General features: G+C 40.3%; 1 protein-coding gene across 1 annotated transcript in view; it reads left to right on the top strand.

Moving 5' to 3' along the window:
- LOC102819221 (TGF-beta receptor type-2-like) overlaps positions 1-25,777 on the top strand; it is a 101,897-nt gene that overhangs the window by 37,086 nt on the left and 39,034 nt on the right. Inside the window, 2 exon segments of the mRNA XM_006851595.1 lie at positions 8,996-9,164; positions 15,913-16,103. Coding sequence (XP_006851657.1) covers positions 8,996-9,164; positions 15,913-16,103 — 360 coding nt within the window.

Raw genomic sequence — 25,777 nt, 5'->3', positions numbered from 1 at the left:
ATTTCTCTAGTACTGGTCCTAGTGCCCCAGGGACTGTGTGACTTGGAGGAATGCTTTGGAGGCTAACTGAAAGCTTGGGGATTTGAACACATAGCCACTCTATAAGAACAAAGAGCTGGTGATTTGCTCCCAGCAATATTACAGCCTAGAAGTACTGTGAGACTAGTCAACTCTGTCTCATACGGTAGTTATGGGTCGGCATTGACTTGCAGTTTACAACAACAGTCATATCTGCCATGATAGACTATGACTTGCTTTTTAAAATTCATTTATTTTAAGTGAAATAATTTAAGGAATATGTTTCTATGACAGAAAACTTTTAAAGTGACAAAAGTCATGAAGTAAAAAGTTGCTTTCCTACCTCTGTTTCTTGGCCAAAACATTTTCTTCTCGTATAGAACATTCACATGTTCTTTAAATCTTCTCCCAAAGAAAGTCTGCTGCATACACAACCATATACACACACTACACTTGACACACACGGTGGTGTATCAGCATTCCAGCAGCACACTTGCATAGAGATGACAGGAGAAGAGCATAATAAAGGAACTATTTATAAAGGTCATTGTAGGGTCATTATTAGTTGGAGTCAACTCAACGGCAGTGGGTTTTAACAAAAATATGACAGGGTATGAAAAACCACAGGAATCGTGCAGTTCCCCAGGACTAGAGGTAGCTGACTTGACTTCCTAGGCCAAAAGGTCAAGGCGAGAGGAGAAGAGCGTCTACAACTGAGTGAAGCTGTGTTCTTCAATTGAAGACTCAGCCAGCTGGAGGAAACTCCACAGGGAGGGAGCCAGGGTAACATATAGCCCAAATACACTCTCTTCTGCCCCTCTGACATCCTGTTGCGTTTTCCCACTGGACAAACCTAATAGAAATTTAATGGCAACGGAGTCAGTTGACGTAGTCCATAAAGTTCATCCTCCTGGGGCAGAAGTAGGTGATCAAAGATGGAGAGGTTGTAGACAATATGCAGCTTAGGTCCCGGCTCTACCCCTTACTTTATGAATTGAATCCTATAACCTGGGCTCCAACTTTTATAAAGATATCTACATGGAGCTGCTTCCCATTTTAAAAATTTGTTTTATTTTACTCCTTTTTTCATATGTGCCCTAATATTCTTTAGTAGTCCTCTTCTGATGAACATTTAGATTTTTTGCTGTTCTTTGCTTTTATAAATAATATGACAATAAATCTATTAGTGAATAAATTCTTAGACTTGAAAGTGCTAGGTGAAAGCTATTTGTGTTTCTTGTTTTTGTAAATATCATTGACATATACACCAGAGACATGATATCAGTGTATACAGCCACAGTTTAAAACGCAGTTGTTTATCAGACTTGATTTTTTTTTCATTATGAGATACTTAAATAATGGTGTGTCGTTTTAATTTGCATTTCTCTTAATAACGATAGGTTGATATACATTGATTTTAAGCAGTCTTTATTCTCTAGTGGGATGAATGGGAACTAGTATTTAAAGCAGTGTTTTATTTTTGAACAACATTGTAGGGAACTTATGGGAGGCATCATTCATTTCAAACAGGCACTGATAATGATTTAAAATTCTTCTGACATTTATTGAGTACTTAACTATATACATTGCAGGAATTACTGTTGTTGTTGTTGTTGTTGTTGTTATGTGCCGTGGAGTTGGTTCCCGACTCATAGTGACCCTGTACAGGGTTTCCGAGGCTGTAAATCTTTACATGAGCAGAAAGCCTCATCTTTCTCCCACGGAACAGCTGGTAGTTTCGAACTGCTGACCATAAGATTAGCAGCCCGATTCATAACCACTATGCTACCAGAGCTCCTGCAGGAATTATAAGATAGTTATAATTGAATACCATTCTGCTCTCAAGTTATTTATAATTACTTAGGGAAATTTAGTCCAAACACATTTTTAAAATGAAAACAATGTTCTGCATCATAAGTTCTAAATATGCATTAGATGTTCAGAGAAATGAACTACTTGTAAAACAATCAGTATTATTTGACTCAATCATGGGGTTTTTTCTTGTTTGTTTTCAGTTGGCCAGAGTATTTGATGAGGGAAGCAATCACTTGGGAATGTCACGGAGGGAATCCTCCTAGGTTGCTTGATGTGCTTCTTTGTTCTGACTCAGAGGATGTGTGTAACAGGCCAATAGACTTACTTGTCCCACCTGGTTTCCAGGGCCTTCGGGTGTTTTCTGCCAACATCACAGACCTTGGTGGATGTCTGCCAGATGGTTGTCTCAGTGTCTGGCTCTGAAATGCCAACTGCAATTAAAGCCTTCTTTCAGAGAACAAGTCTTTCAATTCTAGACCCATATGGCTGGTGATCAGTGCCTCTGGGCCTGTGATTGTCTAAGATGACAAGCTCAAGAGAAATGCACATAGAGTGATGAGATGAGAGAAAGGTAAAAAGGTGAGGATCATGTATTGAATTTTGCTAGATCCAAAATGATTGGAGAAGGAAATAATGGCAAGTTAACACTGCATTCTCTAAAGCCATCCTATTCACCATGTAGTTAACCTGCAGAATTAGTATCACCTGTGACTGGACTCTGCATTCAAAATTGGGTTCTCCCAAACCTTTCTATTCACAGTGTGCTAGGCCTGTAATATTGGCATGCTTTGGAATCCACTTTACTACCTCAGACCTACCAGTTAACGATATTCCCAAAGGATTTGTGTGCGTATTAACATTTGAGAAGCACTGCTCTCAGGCATTGGTGGTTCTGATTATCAGTTGCCATAGACAATTCTTTGAACACTACTGTGTGCTAGGTATGGTGCCTAAGTTCTCACATATAATATCATGTGTATCAATTTTAGTAGTCCTGCTATGGCTATATAGAGCAGGAAGCAAGATATCCTCATGTGCTTATGTAATGAACGGATTCTTGTAGTGTTTTTAATGCCATCTAGTTGGTTCTGACTCATAGTAACCCTGTATAGGGTTTCTGAGGAATGGCTGATGAGTTTGAAATGCAGACTTTGTATTTCAAAATGAATTTTTAGATACCCCAAAGTACAGACGGCCAGAAAACAAAAGTAGATAATGCAAGGACATAAAGATATATGAGTTAATTTCTAGCAAAGAGTTTAGGATTATTTATGAAATCTTGAATGCTATTCCTTGGAACCCTATACAAGCACCTCACAACAACAATTGTTTACCTAAAAGTTCAGTTAATAGTAGACATCACTCCAAAGATAGGAACTAAGAATGTATATCCTAATTTCCTAATCTTTTTCTGGAATAACTTTAAAGCTTCTTTCAGTCTTCACCTTTGACCCGCAAACAAAGATAGTCATACTACTTCAGAAATAGACACAATTAAGCAGTTAATTCATATTCTCAAGATCTGGAACTGCTGTCTCTAGACAGTGAGTTTGGGGAAATGTGACAGAAAATGAGGAAGGCAGTATGATCTAGACTGAAGTTCTTGATATTACTCATGGGTTTGTTTGAAGAGAAGTGAAATATGATCAACCATGTGATACTATCACATGCTGAAAGAAGCTGCCCATGTACATGTGCTTTAGTGAATGACTTTCTAGGTGACAGGCATTCTCAATGGAACACCTTTCTGGAGAACATCATGGATAAGCAATTTGCCTCTTATGGGTGGAATATTCCCTAAGGATGGTCAGCTGCTCACAGAAGGTCTACCGACATTAAAATATACTTCTTTGAGAACATTTTGACTAAAGAAACTTAGGAAAATAATTTAACAATTGGAATTGGAAGTAATTTCAAAGTTAGATTAGAAGTTTGCTCTAGGCTTGTGTTGCTATTTAGAATCATCCTATCTGTTTCTAGCTATCCACATGCATTTACTTCCCTTTCATTGCTTTGGCCTCACAAATGCTAAGTATTAAACACCAAGGTGATGTTTGATACATGGGGCTATGCCTGCTGCTGTATTTCCTGAGGAGTGGAATGTGCAGGTGTGATTGTACAAGCAGTGAATGATCATCTTTCTACCTGCTCCCACTGGTCCTCCACACCACTCTGATTAGTACTGCACTGCTTAGCATGTTATCAGTGGCTCTGGAAAACTGTGGCATAGATCTGGGATACTTCACCTGGGCTTATCAGCCTTTAGACATCTGTGAACTCTTCGAAACTATGAGCAACATCTATATGTATGATGTCTTCAGGAATGAGTTCATAAAAGCTTTTATTACAGTAAGTAGAGAGAAGGCCCTAAAGAAGGTTTGGAGTCACTTTTTCCCCTGAACTTAACTCCCACCAAATCTCACCAATATACATATACCCACTTTGTGTAACAGAACGAGAAATAGACTTAAAGGAAGGGTTGGAAATGTTTATGTCGTCAGGAGTCAATGGGAATAGTTAAGAAGAGCAGTTAGCAGGTAGTGAATTATAATGACTATACGTTGTATAACCGACTCGAAGGCACTTAACAACAACAACAACAAATACGTTGTATAAACATTTTCAAGTTAAAAAAAAAAATGTTGGACAAACTAAATAAGTCTTAGCAGCGGTAACGTTTGCTGTAACAAGGAGAAAAATTTCACCTCTCTCTGTAACTATGATGATGTTATTTGAGATAACTTAGGCACTGTGCCTGGCACACAATGGTGTGCAGTAAATGTCTTTGTATACATCCCTGATGCCTCCAATTACTGAAGTGTGGGATACAACTGGAGTTTGCCTTTTTTTTCTTCCAAAATTCAATAGTTTTTTAAGTGTGTTTTTCATTAGTCCCCCTCATAAACCAGCACATATTGTGCATCTGTACACCTCCAGCAGCGTCATTTGCACAAACTACAATGTAAATGAGGCCCCCTAGAATGGGGCAGCATGGTAGCCCCCTTCTTCCTCTCTTTGGATTGTATTTCTTTTGTGTCTTCACTGTTGATTCTTTGTCATGTGGAAGCATCAGACCTAAACCACTTATTTTTGTCTACTCTTCTGTGGCCACCACTGCTGCCTCCAGCAACACTGTCATCTGTTTTTCTTTCTTTCTTGTTACCCATGACTCCTGTCACTTCGCTCACACGTCTGGCTTGTCTGGAAAAGCATTTCTTCCCATATGAGGTGTAAAACAGCTAATCTTTTGAGGGGCATGTTTTTCAGAAGGAAAATTCTTCTAGTTGTCTTGAGGGGCTGCCCCTCCATGTGAAGTAAGTGTGTTTGCCATATGTCTTGGCAGCAATGGTTGTCGTTTTTGTCTTATGTTGTGTTTTTTCAGGGTTCTCCTGGAGAACTTCTCATGATGCCCAGGGCATCCTCCAAAACAATCTGAATATAAGGAGATGAGACCCAGACTTCATGATTTTTTTAAGTTCCCCAGGTGATTCCAATGTGTGGCCACAGTTAAGCAATACTGATATATATCACAAACTAAAATGTCAAAAGTCTAATCATACTAAGTTATGGAGGTTTGATTTCATATTTAAAAACAAAGCTTCCTAACCAGCAAATAAATATTTGTCTGAAACATGTTGTTTACCATTGAGTCGATTCTGACTCATAGCAATCTCACAGTGGCTGGTGGATTTGAACTGCTGACCTTGTGGTTAGCAGTCCAGTGTTCATCCTACAAAGTCACAGCAGGACTAGTCTGAAACATACTACATACTAGGGAAACAAATACGTAAGTAATTTGTTTATATATAAAATTAACCAAAAATGGCCTAACTTCATTGTACTTTGGCAAATGCCTTATAGTCAAACCTATTGGGTTAAGATAGTTGTTTTGCAAATGGACCCAAATCTAACCACCATATAAGAAATATATTTTCATTTCATTATTGTTTTGGTCCCAAATTTATCACAATGTTCAGAGAACATTTCTGCCTGTATTTTTAGCTAAACATAGAGCTCTTGGCCTGGGAGACATTGAGAATTTCAAAATAGTTCGCTACCTAAAAATATACTTCCTGAAATGAACTTGAGGTCTGAGAGGGATGAATGGCTTTTTTTTTTTTTTTTCTTCTATATTTAATGCTGCCACAAGAAAGCAAATCTTAAGTTTATGTATGTTTATATTTTTAGAGACCCAGAAAACAGGTGCTATGCCCAAGTGGCAAAGACATGACATGGCAGAGTAAAGTATCAATGACAGAAATCTAAATTTCACAGGACAGGAAGCGACTGTGTAATACCAGTGAAACTGTTCCTTTGGCCTTAAGTAGGAGCACACTCAGTCATGGGGAGATGGAGTTTTTTTCATGCTTCTGCAATGGTTGTCCCTCAGGGAGGCACATTCCCTACCTCCTAATGGTCAGTGACTAATCTAGTGTTAAATGTGGCCTTGGTCCACAGTCTTTCTTAGTCTACCATATAATGCAGTCATTTAATTCATGTCTGTTGATTAATCCCTTGTAGCCTAAACTTGGAACCCTGGTGTGGCACTGTTGGATAAGCACTCAACTGCAAGGTCAGCGGTTCAAACCCATCAGCTGCTCTTCGGAAACCTTATGGTGGTGGTGGTGGTAGTGTGCAGTGGAATCAGTTCTGATGCATAGCAACCCTGCATAGGGTTTCCGAGGCTGTAAATCTTTACAGGATCAGAAAGCCTCATCTTTTTCCTGTGGAAGGGCTGGTAGTTTCAAACTACTGACCTTGAAGTTAGCAGCTCGATTCCTTAACCACTATGCTACTAGAGCTCCTTTTGGAAACCTTATACCAGGGTCACTATGAGTCTGAACAAACTCGATGGTGCTTAACAACGACAGCAAACCTTACCTTACTCCATTTGATTCTTACCCTTGATTATCATCATTACTAATATGAATAGATTTCATTGAGGAAAGGGATCTAAAGGACATGTTATACTTTTTAATCTTTGTTTCCTAGTGCCACCATAACAAATTACCATAAACTGAGTGGCTTGGGAGGATAAAAAAAGGAATTTATTTTCTCACAGTTATGTAGAAGTGTACATTTGTGGGTCTGTGCTCTTTCTCTGTCGAAGGCTGTGTCCTTGTCTCTTCCACCGTCATGGTGGTTGTTGTTGTTAGGTGCCTTGGATTCGTTTCTGACTCATAGTGTCCCAGTGCACAACAGAAAGAAACATTGCCTGGTCCTTTACCCTCCTCACAACCGTTGTTACATTTGTTGCTGCCACTGTGCCAGTCCTTCTAATTGGGGGTTTCCCTCTTTTTCACTGACGGTTTACCTTATCAAACATGATGTCCCTCTTCAGAGCTTGGACCCTCCTGATAAAATGTCCAAAGTATGAGAGATGAAGTCTTGGAGCATTTTGTCTGTACTTCTTCCAATACGAATCTCTTCTTCTTCTGGCAGACTGGGATATTTGTAATATTCTTCTCCAATACCATAATCATCTGAGCATTTCTCGGCATTCTTTGTCTTATAGATGGATCCATACATGGTGTCCTTCCCTGTGTGTGACGCTTTTAGTTTGTTTTCCCCCTGTTATAAGACACCACTCTGAAGGGCTTAGGAATAGAACCTAATCTACTTATGTCTGACTTGACCTTTTTTCCCCAACAAGGCCATATTTAATGCATAGGTATAGGGATTAGGATTTCCACATACATTTTGTGGGGACACAGTTCAATCCATTAACACTTTATAATAGTCTGTCAGTTGGCAATTAGTGTATTGCAAAGATTAGTCTATCTATTATTTTATTGAATGAATACAAATCATCACATAAATGATCATATTCCCCCCTCCCTTAATTTGAGGGAAGTTCTGTATTCCTTCCTGCAGTATAAAGGGTCAAATATATTTATTTTATCATTTCTTTTACCCATTCACTCATTCAACCAATATTTTTGATACCTTCCATTATGACAGACTCTTTTGGAGACTAGAGATATACTGTGTAAACAAGGCAGGTAAAGACTCATGGAGTTAATGTCACAGAGCTCACAGTTTGATGGATAGATTTTAATAAGCAAGTAATTGAGACAGTCTGTACAAAATCTTGTTCTATCATGTGGTAGATTAAGACAGTTTGTGCAGAGTCAGTTCTATAATGTGGTAATTACTGTGTGGCGCTGTAGGATTAGCACTGGACTGTGATCAGTAGTTCAAACCCACCAGCTGTTCCTTGATAATTCTATACAGGGTCGCTATGGGTCAGAACTGACTTGAGAGTACTTAGCAACAACAATTTTAGCATGAAGAGATGACATTTAACCAGAGATCATAAAGGCAAGAAGAAACCAGACAAAGGGAATAGATAATGAAAGGGTGTGAAGAAGGAAGGAAGTTGGCCCATTCTAGGAAAGGATCATATGTTCTAATATGTCATGAATATTGGATAAGAAGGTAAGAGGTGAGGTCACAGAAGTAGCAATAGGGAAGATCCTTATGGTGAGATTTAGACCTTCATTACCCGAGTGCCTTGGCAATGCTTGGTATTGAATCAAGAAGCACCCAGTAAGTGTTGATTAATCAACTGGTTTTCATCCAGGCAGCAGAAAGAAATGAGTAAAACCAATCCCAGGTCAAGAAGACCATTATAGCCCCTTTGGGTGCAGGTCAGGAAAAGAATGGCTGCACTAGTGGTTTCTCCTTACCATTTACTGACTGACTGTGTCTGTAATTCATGATTCTGCTTGGCTGTGACCTCCATCTGCCCATCTGAACCATGCCTCATATTATCTGTTCACCTAGATAAATTAATTTCCTTAAGGGTACTTTTCATTATGCTGTTAGCACCCCAAACTATACAATGAACCAATGTATGCTCCTTGATCGGATGGTAAAGATTTATGTAAAAGAGGGTTTTATGATAATCACTGATAAATGCAAGAAGTTAACTCATCTGTCTCCCCCCACAAATATACATACCTCCATACAATCAACGACTTCCATTACAAATTTCATATGTGAAAAAATTCTGTTCTGATATGAAGGAATTCTTTTGTTTTCTCTGTATACATTTTCATGACATCTATTTTATTTGAGACTGTATAGCATCATCAGTAATTCATTGGTAGGCTCCCTGACAGTTGAATAATGTTTTTAATGTATTTTCTCTTCACCCCAGTTAATGATGACATGATGGTCACGGACAGCAATGGTGCAATCAAGTTTCCGCAACTGTGTAAATTTTGTGACGAGAAACTTTCCACCTGTGACAACCAAAAGTCTTGCATGAGCAACTGTAGCATCACAGCCATCTGTGAGAAACCTTATGAAGTCTGTGTGGCTGTATGGTAAGATTGCCTTTTAAGAGATCTTTCTTCTTCCCTTCTTAAATGTGTGCTTTTAAGACGAAATCTATGTATCTCCATTCCCTCAGCACAAATACCTATCACATCTTTTTCTTCCCTTAGACTACCTCTTTTTGAATTACTAAATGTAACTTTCCAGGTATATTCATACACACACACCTATTTGTATGTATGTATATGTGTGTTTAGTCGGTTTGAACTACAAGATTGGTGGTTCAAGCTCACCAGTTGCTACTTGGAAACCCTCTAGAGGGTTGCTATGGGTCGGAACCAACTCAACGAAACTTAACAACAACATATGTGTGTATATGGCAGTATGTAAGATGATCTTATAATAGTTATAGGACGTTATTCTTCTTGGATCAACTCTCAACACTCGTGGAAGCAGCAGTCAAGATATCAGACGACGTATTGCATTGGGCAAATCTGCTGCACAGGAACTTTGAAAGTGTTGAAGAGCAGAGATGTAAGCTTGAGGACTAAGGTGCGCCTGACCCAGGCCATGGTATTTTCAATAACCTCATATGGATGCAAAAGCTGGACAGTGAATAAGGAAGATCATAGAAGCATTGATGCCTTTGAGTTGTGGTGTTGGAGGAGAATACTGAAAGTGCCATGGGCTGCCAAAAGAACCAATAGATCTGTGTTGGAAGAAGTGTAGCCAGAGTGCTCCTTGGAGGCCAGGATGGCTAAGATCCGTCTCTCATACTTTGGACATATTGTCAGGAGGGAACAGTTGCTGGAGAAGGATGTCATGCTGGGTAAGATGGAGGGTCAGAGAAAAAGAGGAAGACCTCCAACGAGATGGATCAGCCAGGTGGCATCATTGATGGTGTCAAGTGTGGCAGTGGTAGTGAGGTTGGCCCAGGATCGGACATTGTTTCATTCTGCTGTGCATGGGGTCGCTATGAGTCGGTTCTGACTCGATGGCACCTGACAACAACAACAACATAATAAATTTGGGGACCCTTCCCTGCAACTTACTGGCATTTACTGGCACCTGGTCAGTACCCTATAGTGACACTACCAATAACACAAAAGCCCCAACCCATTGCCTTCCACTTGATTCCAACTCATAACCATGTGGCAGAGTAAAAACGCCTTTTAGGATTTCCAAGGCTGTAAATCTTTATGGAAGTAGAGTGTCCCATCTGTCTCACTTGAAGCAGCACCATGGAGCTTTTTCTTCTGAGGCAATTTCAGTTCTCTCATGTGGAAGGAGAGATGAAAGGTGGCTTTTGGAAAAGGGAAGCATGGGCCACAAAAGGGAAGGCACTTGGGGAACCAGAAAACTAACTCGTTTCTTAGCCAGAAGTCATGGTTGTATATGACCTATATTACCACTGTCTCCTCTTTGAATGGATTCTCTTCTTTCTCTCTTTGATTTTCTAGTCTCCAATAGATAGACAGACAGACATGCACATGCACATATCTAATGTAGTTATTCATACATACTCAATGGGTATTCATGGATCATTTGATTAATACATAGTTATGACTTGGGTACTTGAGCAAAAGCTGAAAGAAAAATAGAGATCATTAATACTCCCAGTTTTACACAAATGTGTAAATTCATCTCTTTTGGCATATTAATAGGTTATAACATTTTATAGGGCTATTCTGATATTGTATTAATTTATCAGCTAAATTAACCTGTGTATCTCTTGTCCACTTGGCAAACAAGAATGTAAACCGAAATATTTTCCTACATTTTGGGGGAGGTGAGGAATGAGTCTTTTGAGACTTTCTCTAGACCACGCAGAGTTAGCCTTAATAATAGATCTGAGAACCTTGGAGATTTCTGTACATATCAGCAGATCAACTGGTTTCTTAAGAACTAAAGGAATGCTAACAACAAAGATCTGTCAGGACAGCTTGCTGTACCTGCCAACATCATTTATGTCCAGATCTGGCAATGCTTTTGAAGAAAAGATTTTGACAAAGTCGGTTCAGAGAAAAAAAAAAATCAGTGTGATTAGAGGTTTAGAAAACGTGCCCTTTGAGGGATGGCTGAGGCAATTAGACATGGTTAACCTAGTAAATAGAGGACATAAGTCCTGGTGAGAGACATTCGAAGGGCTTCAGGGGGAAAATATAATAAACTTGTGCTGTATAACACTGAAGGGTAGAAGCAGATTCATAAAATGTATACAGAGCAGACTTGTATTCAGTATAAGTCTGACATTTTTCATGATCATAGTTTCCCAGTCGTGGGGAGACTGTCATCTCTATAGGAGTCAGATAAGTTCAGTAGAGGCTGGATGACTTCTGTGACAGATAGTGCAGGAAAGATTGAGACTCAAGACAAGATGACCTCAATATTTCTTTCCATGGTTCTGGTCTTCAGTGATCAACATTACATAAGTATCCGATGTGGTATGAGAGCTTACTTCTGCTGCAGAAGAGAGGTTCTTATAATTAAGATATATTTCCATGACCCATAATGATAATCCAAATTATTCAGGGAATGTAAATCAAGTCTCTCTGGAATGAAGTCTCTGTGGGTCTTAAAAATTAAGTGAGTGTTTGGGAAAGAAGAAACTTCCCTGTCTCCACTATGTCCTACCTATAAAAAGTAAGTACAGTGGATATTCTTTTTGTGTGTTTTGGTGGAGGCAAGTCCTCCTTGGTAGTTGGAGTGTGTTGCTTAGTACCATCAAGTTGGTTCCAGCTCATATAGGATTTCTGAGGAGCAGCTGATGGATTTGACTCTCTTTACAAGGTACTCACTCCCCTAAGCTGTTGGGAATGTTGACTTCTATAACCTCACTCCTGAGTCCCTTCAGGAAATTCTCTTCTACTGAAGAGAGCTGCTTCATTCAAGTTTGCTCTCTCCTCGGGAGCAGCCAGGATCCCATGACTTATTGGGTAAGGCATACAAATGCCTGACAACTTTACCTCCAGTTAGTTTGAGTCTAAAGGGCCATCTCAGCTTCAGTGAGATCAGCTGAGCTCTTTTTTGCACCCTACATTGTGGTTCACCTGCATTGTGGTTCACCTCCTTCTGCACTATACTACTTCTTTTAATCCCACCTGGGTACATCCCCCCAAACTATCTGCACTGAAGTGACAAAACCTCAAGCTGAAAACTAAGACAGGAGGTTGTTTAAAACACATACTAGTGTGGAAACTGAAAGGCTCTAGCAAGATAGTAATTCCCATGACTTTACACTTTTAGTAACGTTTCATTCACTGATGCCATTCATTGAACTAATGTATGTTATGTATCCATTCCATGAGAAATGAAAGTTCTTTCCAAAGAAGGGGAATGTTTTCGAACTTAAATTAGTTTCATGACTTTGGTTCTTTGTCCACTGGATATTCAAAACCTCTTTAATGACTCAGAATAAATGCTGCAGGCCAAAAAAAAAAAAAAAATGTATACAGGCAAACCGTGGATTAGGAACAATATCCATTGCTAACTATGTCTTTAAATCTTTAACTGACATTTATAGGTGAGTTAGAACAAGTGTAGACAGTTCTTATTTAGCCTTACTTTAGTGAAAGAAAAGACCCTCAAAGCTTTTCCAATGATTTAAAAGCTGCATGTGAAGCAAGTGAAGGTGATTGTGCTGAAGGATTTGTTGCCAATAGGGGTTGGTTCAAGTCATTTCAAACTGAGGGTAGATTTACATAACATTAAAGGGTAGGCAAGAGTTGTCCTTAAGTTAGACGTTAATAACCTGAGAATGGCTCTATTAATTTCATTGCATCTTTAGTTCTTGTGCTCAGTATATCCAGAGATACTTTATCTGGTAAGGGACTTTATTGCAGGAGTGAGTGGAAAAAGCAGTTAAGGAACTTAACCCAGTTTCAGGAATTGTTGAGTTTCTTCTCAGCATATACCATTCCTTAGTCTCTAGAAGCTTCACAAGAAAGAGGCACCATTTTTCCCCCCTGGGAGCATAGAGGATTCAGCATGCCTTCATTTAGGTACTTAAAACAAAAAGTGACCATCCTACACACACACACACACACACACACACACAACCAGGGAAAGGAGAAAATATCCTTACACTATGACCATAGATTTGCCAACTAAGCACAGTAGCACTGTGGTTAAAAATGGATAGATTTTAAACTATACCTCATTGTTGTGTGATGGTGTCTATTTTACTTTCATTTAGTTCCCTGGTTGCTGCCTGATAGTTAGGCGTCTGATTGGCTGCCATTCTACCTTGAACAGTAGAGACCTGCCTTTTCATGGGCTATTTCCTCCTGAGCTGGTTGGAGTTTCCACTGACCCTTAACATTTGAGCTCCTTCATAAAGGAGTCTACTTGTCTCTGGGCTGGATGTCATAGCACCCACTTAATTCCTGTTGGGTTATTTCATCCTCACCCCACACCCACACCCATACCCACACCATTCTTCTTATCCCCTTATTGACATGTTGTCTTTAGTAGCCTTGAATTAGGCACTTAAAAGATGGGACTAGTTAAAATTGCCTTTTCTCACTTGAGTATGACCCAAAATTATATTTGGTTTTCCCTGAAGTAAGCTATGTGTATGTGTGGGGGATTGAGTGTGCAAGTATGCATGTGTGTTGGCTCATATGTGCTCTTATATATGTATGTACTCAGAATCCCTCCCATAAGAAGGTTCCACTATTAAAACTAATCAAAACAGACACATCATTTAAGGTCTAATTAGATCACAGCCTTCAGTATAGATTGCACCTCAGTGTAAAGAAAACAAAGAGCCTTACAATTGAACCAATAAATAACATAATGATAAATGGGGGAAAGATTGATGTTTGCCAAGACTGCATTTTGCTTGGATCCACAGTCAGTACTCAAGGAAGCAGCAGTCAGGACATCAAATGATATATTGCATTAGGCAAATCTGCTGCACAAGAACTCTTTAAAATGTTTAAGAGCAAAGATATCAGTCTGAGGACTAAGGCACCCCTAACCCAAGCCATGGTATTTTGAATAGCTTCATATGCATGTGAAAGTTGGACAATGAATAGGGAAGACCGTAGAATAATCTATACATTTTAATTATGGTATTGGAAAAGAATATTAAAAGTACCATGTACTGCCAGAAGAACAAATAAATCTATATTGGAAGAAGTACATCCAGAATGATCCTTAGGAGCCAGGATAGCAAGACCATCTCTCATACTTTGGACGGACCTGTTATTTGGAGAAGGACATCGTGCTTGGTAAAGTGGAAAGTCAGTGAAGTAGAGGAACACCTCAAGAAGATGACTTGACATAGTGGTAGCAGCAATCAGCTCAAGTGTAGCAGCAATACTGAGGATGGTGCAGGACCAGGGAGTATTTCGTTCAGTTGTGCAAGGTTTGCTATAAGTCATAACCAGCTTGAGGGTACCTGACAACAACAGTCCTTCCTTAGGATCCTCCTCAGGATATAAAGAATCTAATTCAAGACAACAGGACTTTGCATCTAGAAAAGATGGAGCTGAGATGGAAGGTGTCAGGCCATTTTTATCCAGGATGACAAGTTTTTGAGGAAAGCAGAAGAAAATTGGCAGAAAAGATACCAGATTTTCTGAGAATGCCAGAATTTTACTTGTGCTTTCTCAATTATATTAATTGAAAATCAATCGTATCATTTTAAAGCGTCACTGTACTATTAGACCCAACTGAGCATTTATTAGGGCCTGCCCTCTGGGGCAGTCCCATTCTGTTTTATAGGCTTACTGTGAATCTTGAGAGATTCTAGGAGTCGTTAGCTACGTTAGGCTCCAATGACAGTGTGAAGAGATAGTAAATATAAAATGTTTTACTGAATTATATATGAAGAACACCCTGCAATTTCTTCCCACGTGCTTTCTTTTTTTTTTTTTCTCAAGTGTTTGCATCAGGCATATGGGAAACTAACTCTTTATCTGTGAAGTTTCTTCCCTTTTTCTCAGACAGCCAACTGCTGACATGGAATATAACCCCCCACACAGTGCCCTGGGACCCAGCAAGCAAAAGCTGAGGAAACAAGACTTTCCCCGTTTATGCTTTTTAAGAAGAGGTTAGCTAGACATAAGGTTGAGTCTAGGGAGTCCTGGTGGTACAGTTACGTGATCACCTGTTGACCAGGTTAGCAGTTCAAATCCACCAGCATGAGATAGATATAGGAATCTGTTTCTATAAAGATTACAGCATTTGAAACCCTATGAGGCAATTTTGTTCTGTCCGATGGGTTGCAATGAGTCAAAATGAATGAGTCAGTGGGCTCTTGGTTTTGGGGAGCTGGGTTCTACCAAATAAACTAGGGATACAGTACATTCTGAATATTGTTAAGCACCGTTGGGTTGGTTCCGACTCATAACGACCCTGTATAGGGTTTCTGAGGAGCAGCTGGTAGGTTTGAACTGCTGACCTTGTGGGTCACAATCCAGTGCTCATCGTTTAGCAAGCACCACACCAGAAGTCCACATTCAGGATGGAAGGTTTAAAATAATCCTGAGTACCGAGGAATCTTCTGTTCTCCGATGCCCCTCTCCTTTAATGACTTTTTAAGACTTAATATGTACACTTCTCCATAAGGACAGTCCCCAGGGATAGCTCTCCTACTTATAATCATAAGTGAGGTCTGAGAATAAGTAAAAGGAAAACTGAAATGAATTTTCACAAGAGACTAGAGGGCAGCCTGCTCATGTTAGATCACTGGAACCAACTACCTTTGTCAAAATCAGCTTTATAAATGAAGTCGTATCCACTTATTCTTTTTCTTTCTCTTCCCTTCCCCTGTGACCCTTTGCACCCTAGGAGAAAAAATGATAAGAACATTACACTAGAGACAGTTTGCCATGACCCTCAACACGCATTCAAGGGAGTTAATCTAGAAGACTCTGCTTCTTCAAAGTGCCTTATGAAAGAGAAAAAAATGCAGGGTGAGACCTTCTTTATATGTTCCTGTAGTGCTGAAGAATGCAATGACCACATCATCTTCTCTGAAGGTGAGTTTTCTTCTCTCAGGGGTCCTGGGGCCTGTCTTTGTGTTGATTTCTGTTGATGTATCCTGGTGTGCATTTGCATAAAGTGCATCATGCTATGGCTGACGCTGAAGAGCTTGGGTACTGTAGATTAGAAACCTATTCTCCTAGTGAGCACAGCAAATAACCACAGTTGATTCTGGTCCTTATTGACTTGGGCTCACTAGGACCCATATTACTCATAAATGACTAGATTCCCTTACAGCAGTAGTTTTCAAAGCATCATGATCACCTAGGAACTTACTAAAAATGTGGATCCTCAGGGCCCTCCCCTCATCTACTGATTCAGAAATGGTGAGGTGTGTCCCATTCATCTATGCTTTTTAAAGTCCTCGAGAAGATTCTGGGTAGCTAATGTGTGGAAGGAGTCCTGGTGTGGCGCTGTGGGTTAATGCACCAGACTGCAAAGCCTTTTGAACTGCAAGGTCGGCAGTTCAAGCTCACCAGCTGCTCCTAGGAAACCCTATACAGGGTTGCTATGGGTTGGAACTGACTCGACAGCACTTCACAACAACAACAATGTGTGGGAACTGCTCCTCTAGAGATGTGAAGAAGTTTCTTTGATCCAAGGGAAACACTGTCTTTGAATTAACTCATTTCTTGCAAATATTCCTAGAAGGTAGACATTGGTCCCAATTGAGAGAACTGAGATGTAGGCCGTATAAGATAAGCCAAGTTTTACTCATCAAGCCATGGGAAGACTAGGTTAGAAATTCACTACCATCTTTGAAGCTCAACATTCAGTTAGCTTGAAGGGGGACACACACTACACTATAGTCTATTTTTTATGTTTTTGTTGTTTTTTTTAAAAACACAGTAAGTGTTAATCATAAAAATATTTATCCTTTTCAGAAAGTCACATGATCTAAGTGTGTACAAATTTTTAAATGAAAGTACATTTCCTTCCTCCCCTCACTTCCTACCCCATAGATAATACTGGTGGTTTGTTAGATGTACATTCATCTCTTAGTGATTCCTGTTTTTTATATCTTCCTCCTCTCTTTCCTCCCTTATTTAATTTTCCTCCCTCCCTCTCTCCCCCTCTTCTCTCCTTCCTTCCATCTTTCAATGCAAGCATTTGATCGTATCATAAACATTATTTTGCAATGTATTTCACTCAACCCCTTACACCTCCTAAGCAAGTCAGTCAGTACATAAAAATACACTGCATACCTTTTTATTGTTGTCTCGAAGTCCTGTATTACTATGTTGTTGTTGTTAGGTGCCATCAAGTTGGTGGTGACTTATAGCAAGCGACCTTATGCACAGCAGAATGAAACACTGCCCGATCCTGGGTCAACCTCACTACTGTTGCCACGCTTGAGTCCATTGATGCTACCACTTGGCCAATCCATCTCATTGGGGGGTCTTCCTCTTTCCCTCTGACCCTCCACCTTACCAAACATGTTATTCTTCTCCAGCGACTGGACCCTCCTGACAATATGTCCGAAGTATGAGAGACGAAGTTTGGCCATCTTGGCCTCCAAGGAGCACTCTGGCTGCACTTCTTCGAAAATGGATCTATTGGTTCTTTTGGCAGCCCGTGGCACTTTCAATATTCTCCTCCAACACCATAACTCAAAAGCATCAATTCTTCTAGGGTCTTCCTTATTCACTGTCCAGCTTTCGCATGTATATGAGGTTATTGAAAATCCCATGGCTTGGGTCAGGCGCACCTTAGTCTTCAATACTGTACATCCTTGTTTACAATTACTATACATCCTTGAGATACCAGTCCCTTGAGTTTTCAGTGCATTTTGACTTTGGTGATAATTATAGCTCTTCATTCCAATTTTCTTTCTTATTCATTATCAGACTCATAGTTTGTTCCTTAGAAGGTGAGCTAATCAGCTTAAAGGCAATTTCTCTTTGTATTCAGGAATCCCCACACCCCCGATGACTCAGCTGTCTGAGTGCTTTGCAGTCTTCTAAAACGCTTTTCTTTCTCTCTCTCTCTCTCTCTCTCTCTCTCTCTCTCTCTCTCTCACACACACACACACACACACAGCAACACAGATACAAGAAGCAACATTTTTGGGATTTGATACTTCTAAAAAATGAAAACTCATAAGGCAATTTTTATTTTTGCACTTCAAGTCTGCTAAGATGGCAAACACAAAAACTGTGGAATGCTTGACTCCATTTCATTTTTCTTATAGGATTCTATTCTCGTTACCAGATTTCTGATCAGCAAACACACAATGGATACTGATATGTACATCTTACACTTTTTTTTAAGTAATGAGAAAGAGATGAGATTTATTTTTTTTATAGATGTGGTGGTGGTGGTTTTTATGTGCTGTAGGGTCGGTTCTGATTCATAGTGACCCTGCATCGAGTTTCTGAGGCTGTGAATCTTTACTGATGCTGAAAGCCTCATCTTTCTCCAGCAGAACAGCTGGTAGTTTTGAACTGCTAACCTTGAGGTTAGCAGCCTGACTCATAACTACTATGCATCCAGAGCGCCTTTATTGATTGATTGATTGATTGATTGATTGATTGATTGATTGATTGAAAATAGATGTGGGTCTCTCATTTTTGTGCTAACATTAATGATAGGCAGCTGCTCCTCAGAAACCCTATACAGGATCCCTATAGGTTGGAACTAACTTGATGCACTTGAAAACAACAGCAACAGCATTCAGTGCTAAGATTGTTTTCCGTGGCACGGCTTTATTTCATCCTTATAGCCACACCTTGAGAGGAGCCCTATCAGTCTCCTCATATTATGAACAAGAAAATTAAGCTTAGAGACATTCCACAGTATGTCCAGGATCAAAGAGCTGGTGGATGGCAGGGCTAGGATTTATAAAGATCTAGCAATATGCTTCTATAAAGACTGTTGTTGTTAAGTACTGTGGAGTCAGTTCCAACTCACAGCAGCCCAATATAGGGTTTCTGAAGAGGGGCTGGTGGATTTGAACCACCGATCTTGTGGTTAGCAGTCCAGTGCTTAATCCTACAGAGTCACACGAAGAGATTACAGTCTAGTAAACCCTAGGAGTCCTGGTGTGGCACTGTGGGTAAATGCACCAGACTGCAAAGCCATTTGAATTGCAAGGTCGGCAGTTTAAGCTCACCAGTTGTTCCTCGGAAACCCTATACAGGGTCGCTATGGGTTGGAATTGACTCAACGGCACTTCACAAAACAACAACAAACCCCACGGGGAGTTTCTGCTCTGTCACATGGGGTCACTGTGAATCAAAGTAGACAATAGCAATAACAATAATATATATGACTCAAACCTATTCGAGTTTTCATGCCTTCCTCCCTCCCTCCCTCTTATTCTCTCTTTCCCTTTTTTTGATCCTCTCTTCTTAAGTCCTTTCTCTGTCATTCTCTCTCTCCACCTTTCTCTTTGTATTCATAAACAGAAAAAATTCATATGCTACTCCTGTACTCAGCAAAGTATAGATTCCATTAGAAGAGGGAAGATTTGCATTGGTCGTTGATGGTGTCTGGTGACAGCTGTCCATCAGAGAAGATCTGCCAGGTTGCAGGACTAATAGGAGCAAAAGATGTGAGGGGGAAAGAATCCAGAAGTAACAGAATTCACTGTTTACTTGTGAATGACATACTCACTTTCACCCTCAGGTCAGGATATTACAAATATAATATGTAATTGTTGATCTCTGGCTGAGCCTATAAGAATCCAACACGACCATTCTCAGTTGCATTCATTCCATAAATACTCTCCAAGTGCAGTAAATACACTTTTTGTTGCAGAGTACTGGACATGGGATGGGGAGATTGTCTGCTACTTTAGGCAAGAGAGAAAGAGTCTAGTGTAATGGTTAAGAGTAGGTGATAGATACAGGCAATGCGATTGGTGTCCACCCAGTGCAGTGACTCAGACTGTCAGCCCCCACCCCATGGCTCCTGCCTTTTCCCATTGTCCAAGGTAGAGGCCCTATTCTCCGCCCAGTGGTGGGTGCTATGGCCAGTCCACCTGCACTCGGACTGGTTGCTGGTGAGGGTGGTGGTAGTGACAAGTTACTGCACTGGTGACGGAGATACCAACTCTAGTCATGCAGCAGCATTGGCAGCCCCTCCCCAAGCACTCCTCCACAGCCACCTCAGACTCTGGGCCCATTTTGGTGTCAGGGGCACAATCTATACCCCTCCTGGGGATGCCAGTGATGATGCAACTGGGTTTCCTGGTCTTAAGGTTGAATCTCTACTTACTAGCTTTGCCAACTTGACCAGTTGGCTGACATCTACGTGCTCCGGTTTCCTAATATTATAAAATGAAAATTAGAAGTGGGGTTGTTATGATGATTCAATCAATTAATACACGTAAAGAGCTAAACAAATAATACTAACAGCTAACAATGACTTCTTACCACAGAGTAAGAAGTCATTGTTAGCTGTTATTATTATTTGAAAGTTTTATAGGTTTGAGGCATTAATATGTTGGAAGGCAGGAAGGGAAGTCCTTGGGATGTGAAAAGAGTTAAACATTTTAGACTACTAGCCAAAAAGTTGGATTTGCTTGTGAAAGGTTACAGTGTAGTAAACCTACAGAACAGTTCTCCTGTGCACACATGGGTTCCTATGAGTTGAAACAGACTTGATAACAACTCACAACTGTGAATAAGTCTTTTTTAACCCTTGTATCTCTTCCAGAATTGAGGATAGTTCCGTTTTAGCCATTTTGTGTGAGCAGAGCATTCAGACATCTTTTGGACTCACAAGATGTTTGGAGGGGGTTGTTTTGCTTTAATCTCTGCCTCACCCAGTTTTTCTTTTTCTCCACATGCCTTCACAGTGGAAAGGGTAGCATGCTGAGTCTAGGATTTCTAATCAAAGCTAACCACATCCCTGACATCGTTGGCTAATATTACAAATTAGCCATGTTGTTCCTGTTTTGACTCAGAATCACAGCAGGAGGCAGCTAAATAAAGCTAGAGTGACTCGAAAGTGCCTCTCAGATCAGTGATTAGGATAATCACAGCTCTGTTCTGGCCAAATGAATTAATTTCCTCTTCTGTTTTCCAGAGGAAAACTTACATTGGTTACATGGCCTTCAATTTGAATGGCTGAGCTTCTGTTGACCAACTGATGATGATAATGGTACCTATTGCTTAGGATTGTTGTAAGAATTAAAAGACATGATTGGGAAAGCCCACCACAGTAGCAGGCACATAGTACATGCCTCTTTTCTTATGCATTTTCCCCTTGGTTAAGGAGAACACTCTATGCAAAAGAACATAACCTTTATGAATGAGATTCTCAAATCAAAGTGCCCATACATCATCAGCATCAGGAAGTTGTTAAAAATGCAGAATCTTAGGACCCCATGAGACTTATTACATCCTCATCTTACATTGCAGCATGGTTCTCAGTGATTTGTTTGCACAGTTAAGTATGAGAATCACTGGTGTAAACTACCTCAGATAGGATTGGAACTTCTTGCTATTGACTAGCTGAGTTAGTCAAATGGACTTTAAACCTGGTCTTAAAATGAGATGTTATTGTTAGGTACCATCGAGTCAGTTCCAACTTATAGTGACCTTATGCACAACAGAACTAAATACTGCCTAGTCCTGCCCCATCCACACAATTGTTATTACTCTTGAGCCCACTGCTGCAGCCACTGTGTCAGTCCATTTCCTTGGGGGTCTTCTTCTTTACTTCTTCCTCTCTACCAAGAATGATGTCCTTTTCCAGGGACTGGTCTCTCCTGATAGCGTTTCTGAAGTGTGAGAGATGAAATTTCACCATTCTGACTTCTAAGAAGCATTCTGACTGTACTTCTTCCAACACAGATTCGTTTGTTCTTCTGACAGTGCATGGTACTTTTAATATTCTTCTCGAGCACCATAATTCAAATTCATTGATTCTTCTATGGTCTTCCTTATTCATTGTCCAATTTCCACATGCATATGAAGCTATTGGAAAATATCATGGCTTGGGTCAGGGGTACCTTAGTCCTCAAACTGATATGTTGCTCTTGAACACTTTGAAGAGTTCTTGTGCAGCAGATTTGCCTATTGCAATGTGTCCTTTGATTTCTCAACTGTTACTTTCATGAGTGTTGATTGCGGATCCAATCAAAATGAAGTATTTGACAACTTTTCTCTGTTTATTATGATGCTTTAAAATGAGATAAATATACTTTTTTAAAGGAATCCTGGTGACACGGTGGTTAAGTGCTTGTCAACTCTAGAAAGGTCGGTGGTTGGAACTGACAAGGTGCTTCATGAGAGAAAGATGTGACAGTCTACTTCTGTAAAGGTATATAGCCTTGGAAGCCCTATGGGATAGCTCTTACAAGGTCACTATGAGTTGGAATTAACTTAACGGCAATAGGTTTGATTTAGTCTAATATCATTTTCAGTTCATTCATGTAACAGAACTCCTCAGTGAAATGTATTTTTCAGTATTTTTTATATATTCCCCAAACTGTATTCTCATGTGGATCAGAGTATGGAGAAGGTTAGGCACATTTTCATTAAACCTCTTTGTTTTCAACTATAATGCTCTTGTTAGTTATCTGAGGGATTGTCCTTTAATATTTCCCAAAGCTAAAAGATATTGCAGAATGTTTTCAAGATGCATTTTTAAATTGTTCTGAATTGGATCTATAAATATACTGTTTTGAACCCTGGAGGTGCATCATTAAAAACGAGTTGTCCTGAATGAATCTATTTCTCTATTGTTAGTTATGATTATCTACCGGAATTGAGTATAAGGAGGGCAAGAAGTTGACTCAGAAGAGAGCAGGGGATGTGTGCTCACAGATGAGCATCACTGGCCACCTTTCCTGCTCTCCTAACTTAGACTTTAGCTGTTTATTCTAGAAACTGAGAGTCATCATGTCCTAGCAGGAAAGCAAAATGGATGGTATTGGACTAGGCTCAGACTTTGAAATATTAGGTTGCAAGACCAGAGACTCATGTTCTTCCTTAACTGAAAAGTTGGCAAAGTGGCCCAGGCTGTGGGAACTCCTAGGACAATACCCACCCATTGTTGTTGAGTCCATTCTGACTTATAGCAACCCTATAGGACAGACTAGATCTGCCGTATAGGATTTTTGAGGTTGTAAGTCTTTGCATGAGCAGGCAGTGCAATCTTTCTCTTGCAGACCAGCTGGTGAATTTGAACCTGCAGTTAGTCCCAACACTTAACCCACTGTGGCACCAGGGCTCCGTCCTAGGACAATAGCAGTGCTAATTGCTGCCCTGTATTGAGTTGTGGATGTGTGGACTTATGCTAACTACTTTCAGATGTTTCCTATTTCAGAGTCATAGAATTTGTTACGTGCCATCAAGTTGGTTCCGACCCATACTGACCCTGAACAAGGTTTCCGAGTCTGTAAATCTTTAGGGGAGCAGAAAGCCTCATTTTTCTCCCGCTCAATAGCTGGTAGTTTCGAACTGCTGACCTTGCAGTTCACAGCCCCATTCGTAACCACTACGCTACCAGAGCTCCTTATGCCAGAATAAAACCCATGAAATTAACTCATTCAACTTTCTGTTTTATAAAGAAATGGGGCTCCAGAGATTGGCATGAATTTCACATTTGTCTTGATATCCCAGCTCCTATTTTAATTTTATTTCATTCTCTATGTCTATAGGTTGGAGTCCTGGTATGGTTGGATAAGCATTGGACTGATGTCAGTCTCAAAGTCAGCAGTTCAAACCCACTAGCTGCTCCTTGGAAAACCTTGTTCTGGGTGGCTATGAGTTGGAACTGACTCAGTGGCATATAACAACAACAAATCTATAAGCTGCATTAGATCTTTGCTGGCTGGGTAGGGGGAGAATGACAGGCAAGAACTACAGGTAAATGCATCTGTTCTATCTAGTTAGCTTAGAAACTAGGACTCTAGAAACCACTTTTTACTCACAGTTCAACATGTGTGGTTAAGTAGGAGAGCGTCATATGCAGGCTGTCACCCACAGTGCGTTCATTGCTGAGCTGAAAGCTCTGTGCAGGCGGAAGCTGGTAACATGAAGACATGTGCTTTCTAACCTGAGAAGAGAGGAGAAGGGAAGAGAAGACTTTTAACAGCCACAGTTTCATTCCTTCTTCTTTCATTGTTGTAGAATATCTTTTAAATGAAAACAGCTTCTCTGGTTTGCATGCCTAACTCTGGCAGGAAGACAAATTATTTTTTTCCAGTATCAGACATGCGGTTTCCTGTCTGTGTTTAACTTGCTAGCAGAACATCTCAGCCAGCTGGTTCCCCTTGCAACCGACTGTGGCCTCCAGAATGCTGCTCCATGCCATTCAGCAAACCCACTCTGTGCATTGACCACATGCCTTGCATGCTTTATTGACTTGTATTGGTTTCTGAGACAGGGAAGATGTCGAAATTCGGTCCCCTTTCTTCCAGATCTCCTTTTGTGTCTGGTTTTCTGCAACATCAGGTAGCTGATTTCCTGGGGAATAGTTCTAGCATATGAGAAATGAGAAGAATGAGTGCTGCTCTGGCAGCCCTGGGGCATTTTGGGTTTGTTACATTTTTGTGGCACTGTGGGTTAATGTGTGGACTGCAAAGTTGGTTTGAACTGCAAGGTCAGTGGTTCAAGATAACCAATCGCTCCATGGAAACCCTGTGCAGTGTTGCTATGGATCGGAACCAACTTGATTGCATGTAACAACAACAACAAACCTTTGTCTTGCTCCTTGGAAACCCTATACAGGGTCACTGTGAGTCAGAACTGACTCGACAGCACTTAACAACAACAACCACCTTTGTCCTGTGCACTTGGTCCTCAAAATAACCATCTCACCAGCTGTGTGTTCTTTTAGAGAATCAAACCAGATTTACTTTTTGGTTTAAATTTAGAGGGAAAAAAGGTGTGGAAATGAGGTGGAGAAAAGTTGTTAGAAGAGGAAGACAATTATGGATTTAAGTCACTGCTTTCATTCCCAAGGAAAGAAATCAGTTATTTGAGGTGATGACTCAGAGCTGAAGCAGTCTTTAGCTATGAACAATTTAGCTTAGAAAACAAACTCTCAATCCATGAATCTGGCCCCGTGTCTGGCCAAGGAAATAATAAAGATTGTGCATGCCAGAGGGCATTGTGACTCAGTCAAGCGATGCTTAGAATATATTTGAAGTGAGTTAAAGCCACGCAACTCGCTTTTGTAGATACTCCCTCTTAAGCAGCAAAGTAAACAAAGATGCTGGTAGCATATATTTATATTCTGGAACCACATTCTGATGTGAATCACAGTATAGTGGAATATAGCTGGACACAAATTGTCCCAAACTCTATCCACTAGATGTACATTATCAGCACATCTAGTAAGGCATCTAGTAAAAGTGGCATTGGGGGAGAGTCTGGTGGATCCATGAGTTGCCCTACTCCTTCATGCCTACTCCTTGCCTTCTCCAGATATATGTGAGTGGATGATGATGTAAAGGGGCCACAGAAACTCTCTTTGGGCTACTTTGCTAGTATCCCAGGCCTCTCCAGTGGAAAAACTTGCAGGGAGCTGGCTAACCACTGTGAAATGACTTTCATTTCCAGCCATACCCAGCTTCAGGGGCTGTGTTTACCACCAATTGAACATCTGGCTGACATGCTTTTGGGAAACCTTTCAGATCTCAGATCACTCCTGCCTGTTGCTAATTATGTAAAGTTTCAAATTTAACTAGTATTTATGCCTAGTTAAAAAAAAA

Source organism: Chrysochloris asiatica, unplaced genomic scaffold (genome assembly GCF_000296735.1).
Source record: "Chrysochloris asiatica unplaced genomic scaffold, ChrAsi1.0 scaffold00030, whole genome shotgun sequence".
Taxonomy (NCBI): domain Eukaryota; kingdom Metazoa; phylum Chordata; class Mammalia; order Afrosoricida; family Chrysochloridae; genus Chrysochloris; species Chrysochloris asiatica.
Note: the sequence above shows the minus strand (reverse complement) of the source record. Positions and strands in the feature narration are given on the sequence as shown.